The 21,166-nt window shown below is 45.4% G+C and overlaps 1 protein-coding gene across 1 annotated transcript in view; it reads right to left on the reverse strand.

Moving 5' to 3' along the window:
- The window catches only part of LOC120991220 (zinc finger protein 585A-like), a gene marked incomplete at its 3' end in the record, with an annotated part of 30,237 nt that extends 11,123 nt beyond the window's left edge, over window positions 1–19,114 (reverse strand). The window contains exons 1-3 of the mRNA XM_040420080.1: window positions 19,065–19,114; window positions 18,867–18,990; window positions 10,167–11,267 (exon numbers count right to left, since the gene is read on the reverse strand). Coding sequence (XP_040276014.1) covers window positions 10,167–11,267; window positions 18,867–18,990; window positions 19,065–19,088 — 1,249 coding nt within the window. The remainder of the gene's footprint in view (window positions 1–10,166; window positions 11,268–18,866; window positions 18,991–19,064) is intronic.
- Window positions 19,115–21,166: the final 2,052 nt, after the last annotated feature.

Raw genomic sequence — 21,166 nt, forward strand, 5'->3', positions numbered from 1 at the left:
GGTGACACACACACACACACAGACACACAGACACACAGGGACAGACACACACACACAGGGACAGACACACACACACAGACACACAGGGACAGACACACACACAGGGACAGACACACACACACAGGGACAGACACACACAGACACACACACACACACACAGGGACAGACACACACACAGGGACAGACACACACACACACAGGGACAGACACACACACACACACACACACACAGGGACAGACACACACACACGGACAGACACAGACACACAGGGACAGACACAGACACACAGGGACAGACACAGACACACACACAGGGACAGACACACACACAGGGACAGACACACACACAGGGACAGACACACACACACGGACAGACACACACACACGGACAGACAGACACACACACAGGGACAGACACACACACACGGACAGACACACACACACGGACAGACAGACACACACACAGGGACAGACACACACACACGGACAGACACACACACACGGACAGACACACACACACACAGGGACAGACACACACACAGGGACAGACACACACACAGGGACAGACACACACACAGGGACAGACACACACACACACAGGGACAGACACACACACACACACACAGACACACACAGGGACAGACACACACACAGGGACAGACACACACACACGGACAGACACACACACACGGACAGACACACACACAGGGACAGACACACACACAGGGACAGACACACACACAGGGACAGACACAGACACACACAGGGACAGACACACACACAGGGACAGACACACACACACGGACAGACACACACACACGGACAGACACACACACACGGACAGACACACACACACACGGACAGACACACACACACACAGACACACACACACACACGGACAGACACACACACACACAGACAGACACACACACAGACACACACAGGGACAGACACACACACACGGACAGACACACACACACACAGGGACAGACACACACACACACACAGGGACAGACACACACAGGGACAGACACACACAGGGACAGACACACACAGGGACAGACACACACAGGGACAGACACACACAGGGACAGACACACAGGGACAGACACACAGGGACAGACACACACACAAACAGGGACAGACACACACAGAAACAGACACACACACACACACACACACAGGGACAGACACACACACAGCGACAGACACACACACACACACACACAGGGACAGACACACACACACAGACACACACAGGGACAGACACGCACAGGGACAGACACACACAGGGACAGACACGCACACACACACAGGGACAGACACACACACACACAGGGACAGACACACACACACACACAGGGACAGACACACACACACAGGAACAGACACGGACAGACACACACACAGGGACAGACACACACACACAGGGACAGACAGACACACACACACAGGGACAGACAGACACACACACACAGGGACAGACACACACACACAGGGACAGACAGACACACACACACAGGGACAGACAGACACACACACACACAGGGACAGACAGACACACACACACACAGGGACAGGGACAGACACACACAGGGACAGACACACACACACACAGGGACAGACACACACACAGGGACAGGGACAGACAGACACACACACAGGGACAGACACACACACAGGGACAGGGACAGACAGACACACACACACAGGGACAGACACACACACAGGGACGGACGGACAGACACACACACACAGACACACACAGGGACAGACACACAGACACACACAGGGACAGACACACACACACACACAGGGACAGACACACACACACACAGGGACAGACACACACACACACACAGGGACAGACACACACACACACACACAGGGACAGACACACACAGGGACGGACGGACAGACACACACACACAGACACACACAGGGACAGACACACAGACACACACAGGGACAGACACACACACACACACAGGGACAGACACACACACACACACAGGGACAGACACACACACACACACAGGGACAGACACACACACACACACAGGGACAGACACACACACACACACACAGGGACAGACACACACACACACACAGGGACAGACACGGACAGACACACACACAGGGACAGACACACACACACAGGGACAGACAGACACACACACACAGGGACAGACAGACACACACACACAGGGACAGACAGACACACACACACAGGGACAGACAGACACACACACACAGGGACAGACAGACACACACAGGGACAGACACACACACACACACACACACAGGGACAGACAGACACACACACACACAGGGACAGACAGACACACACACACACACACAGGGACAGGGACAGACACACACAGGGACAGACACACACACACACAGGGACAGACACACACACAGGGACAGGGACAGACAGACACACACACACAGGGACAGACAGACACACACACACAGGGACAGACAGACACACACACAGGGACAGACACACACACACACACAGGGACAGAAACACACACACAGGGACAGACACACACGGACAGACAGACACACACGGACACACACGGACAGACACACACACACGGACAGACAGACAGACACACACACAGACAGACACAGACACACACAGGGACAGACACAGACACACACAGGGACAGACAGACACACACACAGGGACAGACAGACACACACACAGGGACAGACAGACACACACACAGGGACAGACAGACACACACACAGGGACAGACAGACACACACACAGGGACAGACAGACACACACACACACAGGGACAGACACACACACACACAGGGACAGAAACACACACACAGGGACACACACACACAGGGACACACACACACAGGGACAGACACACACGGACAGACAGACACACACGGACACACACACACAGGGACAGACACACACACACACAGGGACAGACACACACGGACAGACAGACACACACGGACAGACAGACAGACAGACACACACAGACAGACACAGACACACACAGGGACAGACACAGACACACACAGGGACAGACACACAGGGACAGACACACACAGGGACAGACACACACAGGGACAGACACATACACACACACACAGGGACAGACACACACACACACACACAGGGACAGACACACACAGGGACAGACACACACAGGGACAGACACACACACACACAAACACACAGGGACAGACAGACACACACACACAGGGACAGACACACACACACACAGGGACAGACACACACACACACACACACACACAGGGACAGACACCTGTGTAATCATCAACCAACTTCTATCTAAAAGGGAATTCCACCTTTAGTTCTGCTCCAACCTTTTGTTACCTTATAATATGACTCCCACTGATTCCCAGCACTGAGGGGACATGGACTGGGGTTTAAAAGGGAATTATCAACATGTACCACAAGGTGGTCTAAACCGTAACCCATTAGGCACTGGCTAGACTGTGGGATGGAGTCTAAGCAATGCCTCAGGCCTCATGCACACTGCCGTTAGTCCGTTCCGTGCATTGGGGACCACAATTTGTGGTCCCCAATGCACTGGCAACGTCCGTGCGGCGGCCGGGACAGATTGAGACCCATTCAACCTGAATGGGTCCATGATCCGGCCGCACCGCACAAAAAAATACAACATGTTCTATTTTTTTGCGGTGCGGAGGCACGGACGGGAACACCATGGAAGCACTCCGTAGTGCTTCCCATTGAGCGATTGCGGACCCATTCAAGTGAATAGGTCCGCATCCGTGATGCCCACGGCCGGTGTGCATGAGGCCATAGACACAGAAAGGGGCACACACACAGGGACAGACAGACTGAAAGACACACAGGGACAGACAGACTGAAAGACACACACAGGGACAGACTGACACACACACACAGGGACAGACTGACACACACACACAGGGACAGACAGACACACACATCATGGCCCTCAGAATACACCTAAATCTGTATGATAAACCCTATTAATTGCACCAGATTCCACTTCACTTTAACCCCACGGCCCCTGAGTGCTCCCCCTGCCCCCTCATATATGAGCTCCATATGCTTCCCCTCATGAAGTTCTGGTTCTCCAGCAGCACATCCTATCTCACTCTGCATCTTGCACACACAGCCCCTCCTCCTTCCACAAGCTGCTGCTGCTGCCGTCAGGGTTTGTCATGTGACCATGAAGGAGCATGTGACCAGTGATGTCACAGAACTCCTTCTAACAACTACATTCTAGCATAGGATCGATCATCTACCAAAACAACTCCATCTACCCGGTTCTGAGTTCTGGGGCCGCTTACCCCAGCAGTGCACATGGCGAAAATTGTCTGCATTGCTGGGGTAAGCTGCCCTAGAATTCAAAACAGGCAGGACACAGCTGCAGAAGTGAGCGGGCACAGTGGGCCCTCCCAGGAGCAGGGGGCCCCGGCCTTTGCCCGGGTTTGCCGGGTGGTGGCGCCGGCCCTGAGGTCACCGTTATGTGTCAGCCTGAGGGTACTTTCACACTAGCGTTATTCTTTTTCGGTATTGAAATCCAGTGAAGAGTCTCAATACCAGAAAGAAAACTCATCAGTTTTGTCCCAATGCATTCTGATTGGAAAGTAATCCATTCAGTATGCATCAGGATGTCTTCAGTTCCGTCCTTTTTACGGTATTTGGCTGGAAAAAATACTGCCGCTTGCTGCGGTATTTTCTGCTGCCAAAATTCCGAAACACTGCCGCACTTGCCGGATCCGGCATTCATTTCCATTAAATTGTATTAATGCCGGATCTGGTTCCAAGTGTTTTGGAAATTGCCGCATCGACGGATCTGGTTTTGCAGTTTGCGCATGCGCAGACATTCAAATCTGTAATAAAAATAAATACCGGATCCGTTTTTTCGGATTATACCGGAGAGACGGATTATACCGGAGAGACTCCTGTTCGTCCTTCCTTTTGGAGGAATAGATTGTCTCGTTCCTGACATTAGTACCAGGGTCCTATAGGGTGAGTTAGAACATTGGATATTCCTGTGTATGAACTCACCTACCTCTGGGGTCTGTTCATACTGGTAGTTAGGACTTTGATTAGGGTTTAACTAGGAGGTTTCCATCTCCTTTCCCTAGTTTCCAGGCCTTATTCCCTCACCCTTTTCTCTCCTATGTTCGGTGTGGTGTTTCTCTCCCACACCTGAACGTGACATCCTAAGCTTGTGGAAACCTTAACCCAAAGGAGTTCAATATTTGGTGTACCCTGTCATTTCAAGCTTGTCAATCCTACAGATGGTAGAAACATTTCAGAGACGAGTGTTTTGTTTTCCAGCCTATCTGAATTCTGTTAACTAATAATGGCTCTGAAGTAGGTTGAGAACTGCACCTACAGAAACATAGTCATTGGGCTCTTGGAGTCCTTTGAGAAGTATCTTTCCTCAAACCCAAAAGACTTTAATGCTATAGAAGATCACGTCTGACTCACCCCAAAGACTTGAGGAAGCAGTCAGTGTAAGAGCAGACATTGTAAGCAGGGTGGCACCAAATCAGAAACCCTTCTGAAAGAAGTGGGAAAGATCATGACGTGGACAGAAACCTGACCCATCTGTCTGCTGTACTTGTTTGAGGCTCCTTCCAAATTCTTGCTGACCGACAGTCAAGGTCTAACCTTTCCAGGAGAATGGTCTCTGAATCTAGAGATCTTCAAACTTTGGATTTTTAATCCACACTAGCACCATTAGGGTTAAAGGGGTTGTCTGGGTTCAGAGCTGAATCCGGAGATACCCATAATTTCACCCAGGCAGCCCCCCTGATGTTAGCATTGGAGCATTTCATGCTTCAATGCTCTCCTTTGCCCTGCGCTGGATCGCGCACAGCAAGGGCTCTTTTATTTACCATAGCACACTGTGTTTAGTGACGTCACCGGGTCTGATGGGCAGGCTTTAGAGCTGCCCTAGCCATTTTACTGGCTAGGGCAGCGCTAAAGCCCGCCTATCAGTGCCGATGACGTCACCGGGCTTCCTGGCAGCCCCATAGAGAGCCCCGTTCATCACCAGAACTCCGGAAAATGCCTTTGTCCTGCGCAGGGCAAAGGAGTACATCAGAGCATGAACTGCACCAATGCTCTTGTCAGGAGGGCTGCCTGGCTGAAAATGGGGGTATGTCCGGGTTCAGCTCTAAACCCGAACAACCCCTTTAAATGCGGAGATTGAGTTGTTTGCATTTAAATGAATGAAACAGGCATGAGAGAGAGTTAAGGGAAGAGACGCCTATATCAGAAAGACTATGAGTAACAGCTTGGATCCCTGATGAAGGATAACGATTATTCAAAACATGTTGGAGCTATTTTGACACTCCTAGACATCCGTAGCCTAGCCTTGTGACGTCACACAGCGCTCGTCTTTGAGTGTGAGCTAGCTATTCGAATACTGAGCGGTGTCACCGGCCAGGGCAAGCTTGAGTTAATATAAAGCATATAGCTTACCCCCACCCCAATATACAAGTACAAGAAACAAAGGAGTATCTATACGTGCAAAAAAGGGACAGCAAAGTGCAAATAGGTACAGTACAGACCAAAAGTTTGGACACACCTTCTCATTCAAAGAGTTTTCTTTATTTTCATGACTATGAAGGCATCAAAACTATGAATTAACACATGTGGAATTATATACATAACAAACAAGTGTGAAACAACTGAAAATATGTCATATTCTAGGTTCTTCAAAGTAGCCACATTTTGCTTTGATTACTGCTTTGCACACTCTTGGCATTCTCTTGATGAGCTTCAAGAGGTAGTCCCCTGAAATGGTTTTCACTTCACAGGTGTGCCCTATCAGGTTTAATAAGTGGGATTTCTTGCCTTATAAATGGGGTTGGGACCATCAGTTGTGTTGAGGAGAAGTCAGGTGGATACACAGCTGATAGTCCTACTGAATAGACTGTTAGAATTTGTATTATGGCAAGAAAAAAGCAGCTAAGTAAAGAAAAACGAGTGGCCATCATTACTTTAAGAAATGAAGGTCAGTCAGCCGAAAAATTGGGAAAACTTTGAAAGTAAGGGCTATTTGACCATGAAGGAGAGTGATAGGGTGCTGCGCCAGATGACCTGGCCTCCACAGTCACCGGACCTGAACCCAATCAAGATGGTTTGGGGTGAGCTGGACCGCAGAGTGAAGGCAAAAGGGCCAACAAGTGCTAAGCATCTCTGGGAACTCGTTCAAGACTGTTGGAAGACCATTTCAGGGTACTACCTCTCGAAGCTCATCAAGAGAATGCCAAGAGTGTGCAAAGCAGTAATCAAAGCAAAAGGTGGCTACTTTGAAGAACCTAGAATATGACATATTTTCAGTTGTTTCACACTTGTTTGTTATGTATATAATTCCACATGTGTTTATTCATAGTTTTGATGCCTTCATAGTCATGAAAATAAAGAAAACTCTTTGAATGAGAAGGTGTGTCCAAACTTTTGGTCTGTACTGTAATGCTGTGAATGCATGGTTTCCTATGTTTATAGTACTGTAAGGAGTATGGAGTATTGTTGCGCGAAACCAGAGTATTGATTTTAGTTTCATTTGTTTGTTGCAGCAGTGGTGATACTGCTGCGGTACTGCAGCGTTAGCGAGAGAGTATAAAGAAAAGAGCACCAGTGTAATACAGTTGCAAGATCTTCAAACAAATTGCTCAGTGGAATCACGTTCAGTGCCAAGATGGAAACATTCCTTTCCCATTATTAGGCAGACAATCCCTTGTCAGCAGATAGCTTGTACATTCCTTGGAGGTTCAGGTTGGCCTACATTTTTCCTCCAGTTTCCATGATAATTAGGTTATTGATAAAAATCAGGCTAGACCAGACGACAGTACAGCCATCATACTGTTCGGGCCAGAGAGGTCATGTTAGTGAGACTTCCCCCAGTGTAGACCCTTAATATGTAGGGCACTCAACTCTGCCAATATCTGGAAGGATTGAGCCTGACAGCCTGAAGGTTGCTAGCTTCGATCTCTATCTAGAGGCCTCTCTGATGTAGTCATGAAGATCATACCACACTTTGGGCCTCAATCTACCAAAAGATCATTTTTCCTAACTCATTCAGTTGAGTCAAGAGTATAACTTGGAGACTTCCCCCACTGCAGTTTCTGTGCGTCTAGGACACTGAACTCTGCCAAGACCTGAAGAGGTTCAGTTTGTCAGCCTGAAGTTTGACCAGCCTCTTTAACTATCTTGAGGCCTCTTTGATTAAATCATAAAGATCTTTGCCACACTCTGGTTTGCAATTCATGAAACATTTATTTTGATCCCAACTCATTCAAATGAGACAATGGTGTATCTGAAGACTTCCCCCAGTGCAAATTGTGTGTGTCTAGAGCACTCAGTTCTGCCAGAACCTGTGGATACTCAACCATACAGCCACTATATCAACCTAATGGTCTCTAAGACATAGTCCAGAAGACCTTGACGTAGCCAGGTCTCCACTTAAAAGGGCTTACACAAGGATCAAGTGAATCTATTCAGCTTGAATTCTATTAAAGGGTGGATAGTTCTAAACCACAGATTATCAGCCTCTTAGGCTTCCTGCAACACAAATTTGGAAAAGAAAGGGGTATAGGACAGCTCTACCTCTGGTTTGGGATAGCAAGGTGCGCCAATTTGATGTCGCACTCAGATCACCAAAAATTTAATCAAAAGAATAGATGGGCACTCTAATATCCGGAACACAAACTTAATATATTCACACTATTTAATGTATTCACACTATTTTTATTGATAAATATACTGATAATCCGTAAAATAACTCCAGGTCAGGAGTACGAAGACACCCTAGTTACTATAACCAATGCCTATAAAATAAACATACATCAAAAAATCTTATATAAGATACAGGCTTGTAGATACACAAAATGAAAAACACTAAAATACTAGTTGTATCACTTCGTTAAAATAGCTGCTGAAAGTACATGATAAATAGTTGTGGGTAGAATGGAATGGCTGCTCAGGTTCATTTAGCCAAATTCATCCAATCCACAAACAGGTGGTGGCTCCTGCTGCAATAATCAAATGAAGCAGTGGCTCTGATTATGTGAATTGAATATAATTATAAACCTCCTCCCTGTGATATAAGGCAAGATAAGACAAGTAGTTAAAAGTTCTGATAGTCCAGATAAAGTTTAAATAAAAAAAATAAAAAAAAAATCACCCCCTTTCCCCAAAATGTTAATAAAAAATGGAAACTATAAAAAAAATACACATCATAGGTATCGCCGCGTGCGAAAGCGTCCATACTTTTAAGCTATAAAATATTTTAAAGATATGGCAAAATAATAAAAAAATGTCAAAATGGTTGATTAGTATTTTTTTTGGTCTCTTCACCTCCCACAAAAAAAAAAAGTGATAAAAAAAAACAGAATGGTATGAATGAAAAAAAAGATCATTTCCCACATTCTGAACATGAATATGGCTTCTCTCCTGTGTAATTTCTCTGATGTTTAACAAGATGTCATTTATTTTAAAAACCTTCCCCACATTCTGTCACGCTGGACAGGATACAAGATACAATAGAAAACCACAAACAAGTGTCTAGGCCAGAAGCTGGGGATAAAGGTCACCTCCTTACAAATCCCTACCAGCTCTTCCTAGACTTCTGTGCCCACATTCAGACCCTACACACGTGCTGCTAACCTGGCAGACCTCCGCATATAACCTGAGCAGGGCATGACACATTCTGAACATGAATACTGCTTTTCTACAGTGTTAATTCTCTGATTTGTAACAAGATGTGATTTTTGTCTAAACCATTTCCCACATTCTGAAACTGAATATGGCTTCTCTCCTGTATGATATTTCTCATGTATAACAAGATTAGATTTGTGTCTAAAACATTTCCCACATTCTGAACATGAATGCATCTTCTTTCCTGTGTGACTTCTCTTATGTGTAACAAGATTAGATTTCTCTGCAAAACATTTCCCACATTCTGAACATGAATACGGCTTCTCTCCTGTATGACGTCTTTCATGTTTAACCAGATTAGATTTCTGTGTAAAACATTTCCCACATTTTGAACATGAATATGCTTTCTCTCCTCTATGACTTCTCTTATGTATAACAAGATTTGATTTCTGTCTAAAACGTTTCCCACATTCTGAACATGAATACGGCTTCTCGCCTATGTGACTTCTCTCATGTTTAACAAGATTTAATTTCTTTGTAAAACATTTCCCACATTCTGAACATGAATATGGTTTCTCTCCTGTGTGACATCTCTGATGTCGAACAAGATCAGATTTTTGTCTAAAACATTTCCCACATTCTGAACATGAATATGGCTCCTCTCCTACGTGATTTCTCAGATGTTTAACAAGATGTGATTTATCTGAAAAACCTTTCCCACATTCTGAACATGAATACGGCTTTTCCCCAGTGTGAATTCTCTGATGTGTAACAAGATGTGATTTGTGTCTAAAACATTTCCCACATTCCAGACATGAATGCATCTTCTCTCCTGTGTTACTTCTCTTAAGTGTAACAAGATTTGATTTCTCTGTAACACATTTCCCACATTCTGAACATGAATACTGCTTTTCCCCAGTGTGAATTCTCTCATGTGTAGCAAGATTTGATTTCCGTTTGAAACATTTCCCACATTCTGAACATGAATACGGCTTCTTTCCTGTATGACGTCTTTCATGTTTCACAAGATTAGATTTCTGTATAAAACATTTCCCACATTTTGAACATGAATATGCTTTCTCTCCTCTATGACTTCTCTTATGTGTAACAAGATTTGATTTCTGTCTAAAACGTTTCCCACATTCTGAACATGAATACGGCTTCTTTCCTGTATGACGTCTTTCATGTTTCACAAGATTAGATTTCTGTATAAAACATTTCCCACATTTTGAACATGAATATGCTTTCTCTCCTCTATGACTTCTCTTATGTGTAACAAGATTTGATTTCTGTCTAAAACATTTCCCACATTCTGAACAAGAATACATTTTCTCTCCTTTATGACGTTTGTGTGTAGAAAGTCCTGAGCTGTTTGTGGATTCTTTACCACAATGAAACCTTTTAATCCTTTTCTGACTTGTATTTGCGGTAACAATCTGCAATTGGTCAGGAGAAGGTTCCTCATAATTAGGAGGATTATATGATAGAGCTGTGCTGTGAAGTCCTGGATGTACATTAAGGGTAATGAGGTTTTGTCCTGAAGAGCGCTGCATGATATTTTCATCTAGTGGTAACATGACATTTTCACTGGGATTTTCTGTTAAGATAAAAATTAAAATTTGTTTTAAAGTTTTTTGCTTTTTTTTTGCAAACTGCAGAGTAGACAAACTTATAATATTCCAATTTGGCTGGAAGTTGATCCAAGAGGAAGGATAAGTGTTCATTCATTTGGAATCCATACCTGACTTTGGACAAAAAAAACTTCAATTGTGATCCCAGCCTTACAAAGCTCCTATACCTTCTTGACAAAGTCCAGGATTCTGGTTTACACCAGGTCATGACTTTGATTACATACAGTAAATAATGACTTAACAAAACTAAAAAATGTGAAAAGCCTGATCATGTCTGGAAACGAGCCCTGCTCTCTGCCAACACATTTTGCCTTTCAACAGCAACTAGAAAACAATTGAATAAAACAAGGAGAATCATGGTTGGAGCTGGTAAGGTGGGGCCTAATGGTTTGGGGCTGGTGGAGGGAACATCATGGTTTGGAGCTGGTGAAGAAGAACATCATGGTTTGGAGCTGGTGAAGGGGGACATTAGGCTTGTCAGTAAAAGCAAAAAAAAGGAACAGACCACTGTGGTACTCAGTAGAAGTGGCCAAAATCATTAAAAACAAAAAGATAGCATTTAGGAATTATAAAAAAACAAACACGAGGATGACAGACAAATGTATAAGATTAGGCAGAGAGAGGCCAAACAAGTTATAAGAGCTTCTAAAGCACAGGCAGAAGAGAAATTTGCTCAGTCAGTGAAAAAGAGCGATAAGACATTCTTCAGATACATAAATTAAAAAAGTTAACTAAAACAAGGAATTAACAAATTAAAAACAAAAGAAGGAAGGTATATGGAACAAGATAAAGAACTAGCTGACTGCCTCAATGAATACTTCTGTTCAGTTTTTACAAAGGAAAATGAAGAAGGACCTCAGTTAGGAAAGAAAACTAATGAATCTTTTGATGCATGTGTCTTTACAGAGGAAGAGGTTCTAAGTCAGCTGTCTAAAATTTATATAAATAAGTCACAGGGGCCTGATGGGATACACCCAAAGCTATTAAAAGAGCTCAGCGGTGAACTAGCAAAACCATTAACAGATTTATTTAACCAATCACTGGCAACAGGAGTCGTCCCAGAATATTGGAAATTAGCAAATGTTGTGCCCATTCACAAGAAAGGTAGTAGGGAGGAATCGGGCAACTATAGGCCAGTAAGCCTGACATCAATAGTGGGGAAATTAATGGAAACCATACTTAAGGAGAGGATTGTGGAACATCTAAAATCCCATGGATTGAAAGATGAAAAACAGCATGGGTTTACTTCAGGGAGATCATGTCAAACTAATCTTATTGATTTTTTTTGATTGAGTGACTAAAATAATAGATGGAGGAGGTGCAGCAGACATCGCTTATCTAGACTTTAGTAAGGCTTTTGATACTGACCCACATAGAAGGCTTATCAATAAAGTGCAGTCTTTGGGCTTGGACTCCCATATTGTTGAATGGATTAGGCAGTGGCTGAGGGACAGGCAACAGAGGGTTGTAGTCAATGGAGTATATTCAGACCAAGGTCTTGTTACCAGTGGGGTACCTCAGGGATCTGTTCTGGGACCCATATTGTTTAATATTTTTATCAGCAAAATTGCAGAAGGCCTCAATGGTAAGGTGTGTCTTTTTGCTGATGACACAAAGATTTGTAACAGGGTTGATGTTCCTGGTGGGATACACCAAATGGAAAAGGATTTAGGAAAACTAGAGGAATGGTCAAAAATCTGGCAACTAAAATTTAATGTTGATAAGTGCAAGATAATGCACCTGGGGCGTAAAAACCCAAGAGCAGAATATACAATCAGTGATACAGTCCTAACCTCAGTATCTGAGGAAAGGGATTTAGGGGTCATTATTTCAGAAGACTTAAAGGTAGGCAGAACATGTCATAGAGCAGCAGGAGATGCTAGCAGAATGCTTGGGTGTATAGGGAGAGGCATTACCAGTAGAAAGAGGGAGGTGCTCATGCCGCTCTACAGAGCGCTAGTGAGACCTCATTTGGAGTATTGTGCGCAGTACTGGAGACCATATCTCCGGAGACCATATCTCCAGAAGGATATTGATACTTTGGAGAGAGTTCAGAGAAGAGCTACTAAACTGGTACATGGATTGTAGGATAAAACTTACCAGGAAAGATTAAAGGACCTTAACATGTATAGCTTGGAAGAAAGACGAGACAGAGGGGATATGATAGAAACTTTTAAATACATAAAGGGAATCAACAAGGTAAAAGAGGAAAGAATATTTAAAAGAAGAAAAACTGCTACAAGAGGACATAGTTTTAAATTAGAGGGGCAAAGGTTTAAAAGTAATATCAGGAAGTATTACTTTACTGAGAGAGTAGTGGATGCATGGAATAGCCTTCCTGCAGAAGTGGCAGCTGCAAATACAGTGGAGGAGTTTAAGCATGCATGGGATAGGCATAAGGCCATCCTTCATATAAGATAGGGCCGGGGGCTATCCATAGTATTCAGTATATTGGGCAGACTAGATGGGCAAAATGGTTCTTATCTGCCGACACATTCTATGTTTCTATGACATCATGGTTTGGAGCTGGTGAAGGGGGAAATCATGGCTTGGAGCTGCTTTGCTGCCTCATGGTCTGGACACCCTGCAACTATTAGGTAAACAACTGGGCAGATTTACTAATCCTGTTTAAAACGTACAGCGTAAATTTAGAGATGCTCCACATTTATCACAGGAGCTTAGGCTGGAGGACAGATCTGCTGCACAGCTACACAAGTCTGTCTACCTCTATACCACTTAGTGGTTGGCTTTTCTGTCACAATGGAGCATCGTAGGCCCCGCCCCTGCAGAACTTGCCTGTTGTTTCTATATGTGGAACCTTAAAATCCCCCCTTTTTGGACAGATTATAAGAGCAGCACAGATCAGTCACTGGTTATCTACGAGCAAGTTCACACATAGCAGATCAGCTGCAGACATTTCTGTGACTGTCCCGCTGCCCTGAATGTGGCTTGTAACAATCCATGCACCTGCTGCAGAAACAATATATGGAAATTTCTACAATAAATGTGCCATGTGTGAACACACTCTAATGCAGCTAGAACATTCTGTAACATAGTACATAAGGCCGAAAAAAGACATTTGTCCATCCAGTTCGTCCTGTTATCCTGCAAGTTTATCCAGAGGAAGGCAAAAAAAAAACCTGTGAGGTAGAAGCCAATTTTCCCCACTTAGAGGGGACAAAAATTCCTTCCCGACTCCAATCAGAATAACTCCCTGGATCAACGACCCCTCTCTAGTAGCTATAGCCTGTAATATTATTACACTCCAGAAATACATCCAGGCCCCTCTTGAATTCCTTTATTGTACTCACCATCACCACCTCCTCAGGCAGAGAGTTCCATAGTCTCACTGCTCTTACCGTAAAGAATCCTCTTCTATGTTTGTGTACAAACCTTCTTTCCTCCAGACGCAGAGGATGTCCCCTCGTCACAGTCCTGGGGATAAATAGATGACGGGAGAGATCTCTGTACTGACCCCTGATATATTTATACATAGTAATTAGATCTCCCCTCAGTCGTCTTTTTTCTAAAGTAAATAACCCTAATTTTGATAATCTTTCAGGGTACTGTAGTTGCCCTATTCCAGTTATTACTTTAGTTGCCCTCCTCTGGACCTTCTCCAGCTCTGCTATATCTGCCTTGTTCACAGGAGCCCAGAACTGTACACAGTACTCCATGTGTGGTCTGACCAGTGATTTGTAAAGTGGTAGGACTATGTTCTCATCACGGGCATCTATGCCCCTTTTGATGCAATCCATTATCTTATTGGCCTTGGCAGCAGCTGCCTGACACTGGTTTTTACTGCTTAGTTTGCTGTTTATTAAAATTCCTAGGTCCTTTTCCAAGTCAGTGTTACCCAGTGTTTTACCATTTAATATATACGGGTGACTTGCATTATTCCTTCCCATGTGCACAGGGCTGGTGCAAGGATTTTTGCCACCCTAGGCAAAAGCAAATTTTGCCGCCCGTGACCACGCCCCTTTACCCGCCCCCTTTTTCGGACACCTATTCCATGCAACATTGTGCACTGTCTGTGGGGGCAGTATTACTTAGTAGGGGCACTGGGGGGCAAATTACGTAATGGGCACTGCCCATTATGTAATTTGCCCCCCAGTGCCCCAACAAAGTAATACTAACTGCCCCCACAGACAGTGCACAACTGCACACTGCCCATTACGTAATTTGCCCCCAGTGCCCCCACTAAGTAATACTGCCCCCACAGACAGTGCACAATGCCCCCACTAAGTAATACTGCCCCTACAGACAGTGCACAATGCCCCCACTAAGTAATACTGCCCCCACAGACAGTGCACAACTGCACACTGCCCATTACGTAATTTGCCCCCAGTGCCCCCACTAAGTAATACTGCCCCCACAGACAGTGCACAATGCCCCCACTAAGTAATACTGCCCCTACAGACAGTGCACAATGCCCCCACTAAGTAATACTGCCCCCACAGACAGTGCAAAACTGCACACTGCCCATTACGTAATTTGCCCCCCCCAGTGCCCCCACTAAGTATTACTAACTGCCCCCACAGACAGTGCACAACTCACTGCACACTGCCCATTATGTAATTTGCCCCCCAGTGCCCCCACTAAGTAATACTGAACTGCCCCCACAGACTGACACTATGCACAGTCACACTCCAGCCAGGCAGGCTCCATTATGTCATTTGAAATTGCCGCCAAAGCACCCCCCCCCCCCCCTCTGAACAAACGCATGCCCGCGCAGGCTTGCAGGGGCAGCACAATCCACCATGATCCGGCCGGCTGGCAAGTACAGGAATAGCCGAACAGGCGGAGTCAGATGGATGACAGCCAGGTAGGGGGCATGGTGCAGGGGCGGCGGCTAGGAATCAGGAGATGTTAGAACTTAGATGGATGGATCACAAGTAGGGGGCGTGGCACGGGCGGCGGCTAGTCGGGAATCAGGATTCGGACTCCGGACTCCAGAGCGCTGGCGCCCCCAGGCAGAGTGCGCTCTACGCGGTGGCCTACTCTGCTTATGGGTGGCGCCGGCCCTGCATGTGCATAACCTTACATTTGTCAGTGTTAAACCTCATCTGCCACTTATCTGCCCAAGCCTCCAATCTATCCAGATCCCTCTGTAGTAGTATACTGTCCTCTTTAGTGTTAATTACTTTACACAGTTTAGTGTCATCTGCAAAAAATTGATATTTTACTGTGCAAGCCTTCTACAAGATCATTAATAAATATATTGGAGAATAGGGCCCAATACTGACTCCTGAGGTACTCCACTAGTGACAGTGACCCAATCTGAGTGTGTACCACCAATAACCACCCTCTGTTTTCTATCCCTCAGCCAGTTACTTACCCACATACAGACGTTTTCTCCCAGTCCAAGCATTCTCATTTTATATACTAACCTTTTATGTGGTACAGTGTCAAATGCTTTGGAGAAGTCCAGATATACGACATCCATTGATTTGCCGCTGTCAAGTCTAGAACTTACCTCCTCATAGAAACTGATTAAATTAGTTTGACATGACCGATCCCTCACGAAGCCATGCTGATATGGCGTTATTTGCTTATTTCCCATAAGATGCTCTAACATAGCATCTCTTAGAAAACCTTCAAACAGTTTACCCACAACAGATGTTAAACTTACCGGCCAATAATTTCCGGGGTCTGTTTTTGCACCCATTTTGAATATTGGCACCACATTTGCCATGCGCCAATCCTGTGGGACATTCCCTGTCAGTACAGAGTCCGCAAATATCAGAAATAATGGTCTGGCTATGACATTACTTAATTCTCTAAGGATTCCGGGGGTGTATGCCATCTGGTCCTGGCGATTTGTCTATTTTAATATTTTTAAGTCGCTGATGTACTTCTTCCTGGGTCAGACAGGACACTTTTAATGGGGATTTACTTTTACATTCTGCATTTCATCTGACAGTTTATTTTCCTCAGTGAATACATCGGAGAAAAAAATATTTAATAGCTTTGCTTTCTCCTCGTTGCTCTCTGCAAAGTCCTGCTCTGTAGAGGGCCAATACCTTCAGATTTATACTTTTTACCATTTATATAATTGAAAAACATTTTAGGGTTAGTTTTGCTCTCTTTGGCAATTAATCTCTTGGTCTCTAGTTTGGCGGCTTTTGTTTTTTACATACTCTATTTTTTCCTTATACTTTTTCAGTGCTTCCGTGCTATCCTCCTGTTTTAGTGATTGAAATGCTTTCTTTTTGTCATTTATTGCTTTCTTTACAGTTCTATTTATCCACATTGGTTTCTTCTTGTTCCTTAACCCTTTTATTCCCATACGGTATGTACCTCTCACAATTAACTTTCAGGATGCTTTTAAAAATATCCCATTTTGTGGCGGTATCTTTATTTTTGAGGACTTTGTCCCAGTTAGTTAGGCCTATGGCCTCTCTTAGTTGGCTAAATTTAGCTTTTTTGAAGTTTGGTATTTTTGTTCCTCCCTGTAGAAACGCTTGTTTGAAGGATAATTGGAAAGTTTTTACTTTATGGTTACTATTTCCCAGGTGTCCCCCAACCTGCACATCTGTTGTTCTGTCAGGTCTATTGGTTAATACTAAGTCCAGTATAGCCGTCCCTCTAGTCGGGTCCTGAACCAGTTGGGAGAGGTAATTGTCTTTGGTTATTGCCAAGAACCTGTTTCCTTTATGAGATGTACAGCTTTCAGTTTCCCAGTCTATATCTGGGTAGTTGAAGTCCCCCATAATAACCACCTCATTATGATTTGCCGCCTCGTCTATCTCGTTTAGAAGTAGATTTTCTGTGGACTCTGGTATATTAGGTGGTTTATAGTAAACTCCTATTAGTAAGTTATTATTGTTATTTTTGCCTCCATGTATTTCAGCCCACAGTGACTCCACATGTTCATGTCCCTCACTTATATCTTCTCGGACTGTGGGCAGCTAGAACATTCTGGGACATGCAATTATTGCTAGAAGTCACACGTTCAGTCTGATGGGGATAAGTAGATAATCGCTTAAGTGATGTACAACATGATCACATTTAGCAATTTAAAGCCGATGCCGGACAAGAATTTTAATACTAAATTTTTCACATTTTATTCAGACACCAACGACTTACATAACACACGCCTGTTTTACATTGATGACAAACAGTCGTACAGGGGCAGACATTGCCCATAAACTCTATGTATAATCTACAATATATATACAATGCAGAATCATGTGAATGGAGCCCTATGGATATGACTGACATATAAAGAACATGTCACTGCACACGACGGGTCTTACCTTGTGATATAAGAGGCTGGTGCTCCTCCATTACATGTCACTGCACACACGTGTATACACTGCACATGACGGGTCTTACCTTGTGATATAAGAGGCTGGTGCTCCTCCATTACATGTCACTGCACACACTGCACATGACGGGTCTTACCTTGTGATATAAGAGGCTGGTGCTCCTCCATTACATGTCACTGCACACACGTGTATACACTGCACATGGCGGCTCTTACCTTGTGATATAAGAGGCTGGTGCTCCTCCATTACATGTCACTGCACACACGTGTATACACTGCACATGACGGCTCTTACCTTGTGATATAAGAGGCTGGTGCTCCTCCATCATGGCCTCCATGTACAGATCCTGGTGTCCTTCTAGATACTCCCACTCCTCCATGGAGAAATGGACAGTGACGTCCTGACACCTTATAGGAACCTGACAACACAATGACACAGTCATCACCCAGACCCCTCCAGTGCTGTTACTGGAGAATTTCCCAGCAGTGTCACCTCTCCAGTCAGCAGCTCCATCATCTTGTGGGTGAGTAATAGAATCTTCTGCTCATGTATCAGGGGGTGAGGGGGAGGCTCTGTGATGGGGTGAGGGGTCCTGCTCCGCCCTCCTGACTCCTGGAGATGGATGATGGGAGTCACACAGTCCCCCGATGTCTTCTTCACTATTGTGTACTCCTGTGGATGGAGAGAGACACTTAGGGAATAAACCCTTCAGGGGCCATGTGCTCTCCTCCGGCCCTTTCCTCCTGGTACAACGTGCCTACTTACCTCCTCATGGCTCCTACAACATGACTATTGGTCACTGGTCACATGATACACCACTCACCATACTGGGGGCTGATCTTCAGGTTCTCCGTCACTTGGAAGGTCTGGAGGCCGTTCTCCAGGACCCTGGACTCTTCCTATCAGTTCCTATGATGGATTCTCCTTCCCGATGTCTGACTTGTTACAAAATACAATAAAGAGGAGAGAAATCTAGAAAAGTTTACCTCTCCGCTCAGCAGGGAGATGATTTCCAAGGTGAGGTCTAATATTCTTCTGCTGATCTCCTTTCTGTCCATCCTTAGTGGTCGTTCAGGAGAAGAGGAGAGAACTGGAGGAGCTGGAGGCTTCTAGTACTGCAGGCGCCTTTATGAGAAGAGGAGAGGAAATTATTCAGGGGACAAGACTAGATGTCACCTCCAGAACCGCACTTCCTGAGCCTGGAGGGGCCCCGCATCTCAGAGCCCCCACCACATGGATTCCAGGGGCCCCAACATGGAGATTTTTTGGTGGCTCCACAGGAGATAAATGATGCAGGTCCCACCTCTGGGCTGTGCTCAGCTGTGTCCACAACTCCTAGAGAAGAGACTGGAGAGAGCTGAGCTCAGGCCGGGCCCCGCTCTATTTATTCTCCTCCTGGACGCAGGGGCTCCACGAATGATGACAACTAGGGTGGCCACTTGCAGAACCCCAAAAAGGAGGACATCAAACCCTGAAAAGGAGGACATCGTACCGGGGACAGTGGCACACAATAGTTCAATATTACACCATGCAAGATACTACATTATACAGCTGGTATAAATTATACATCTTCTTGTATACAATGATATGGAGCATGCTGGTATAACCTGGGCATCTCCTGTATATAATTATATATGTACAGCTGGTATAAGTTATACATCTTTAATAATGCCCCAAATGTAGGTCCCCATCTTTAATTATGTCCATCATAGTGTACTAATTATTTTTTAATGCCCCATCTTAAATAATGCCCCCATAATGGTCTCTTCTATCTTCACTGAACAGGATCTGCAAATGTGCGCAATGATGTCACTGCGCGCTCCCATGTGGTTACGTCACCATGCACATCGCAGGTCCTGCTCAATGAAGAAAGAGACTGCTGCACCGCAAGCAAGTGGATGAGGGGAGTTTTATATTTATATCAGCACCTGGTTGCTCGCTCACCTGGTTGGTCGCTCGCTCACCTGGTTGCTATGCAATAATGCATCGTTTGATTTGTTTACACCCTCAGCATCTTCCTCAGACAATTACCTGTGTTAAACGCAGCTACTTGTCTGATGAAGATGCTGAGGGTCTAAACGAATCAAACGATGCATTATTGCATAGCAACCAGGTGAGCGAGCAACCAACCAGGTGACCGACCAACCAGGTGAGCGAGCGACCGACCAACCAGGTGAGCGAGCGACCTACCAACCAGGTGAGCGAGCGACCTACCAACCAGGTGAGCGAGCGACCAACCAACCAGGTGAGCGAGCGACCAACCAACCAGGTGAGCGAGCGACCAACCAACCAGGTGAGCGAGCGACCAACCAACCAGGTGAGCGAGCGACCAACCAACCAGGCGAGCGAGCGACCAACCAACCAGGTGAGCGAGCGACCAACCAACCAGGTGAGCGAGCGACCAACCAACCAGGTGAGCGAGCGACCAACCAACCAGGTGAGCGAGCGACCAACCAAGTGAGCGAGCGACCAACCAACCAGGTGAGCGAGCGACCAACCAACCAGGTGAGCGAGCGACCAACCAACCAGGTGAGCGAGCGACCGACCAACCAGGTGAGCGAGCGACCGACCAACCAGGTGAGCGAGCGACCAAC

Source organism: Bufo bufo, chromosome 2 (genome assembly GCF_905171765.1).
Source record: "Bufo bufo chromosome 2, aBufBuf1.1, whole genome shotgun sequence".
Classification (NCBI taxonomy): Eukaryota; Metazoa; Chordata; class Amphibia; order Anura; family Bufonidae; genus Bufo; species Bufo bufo.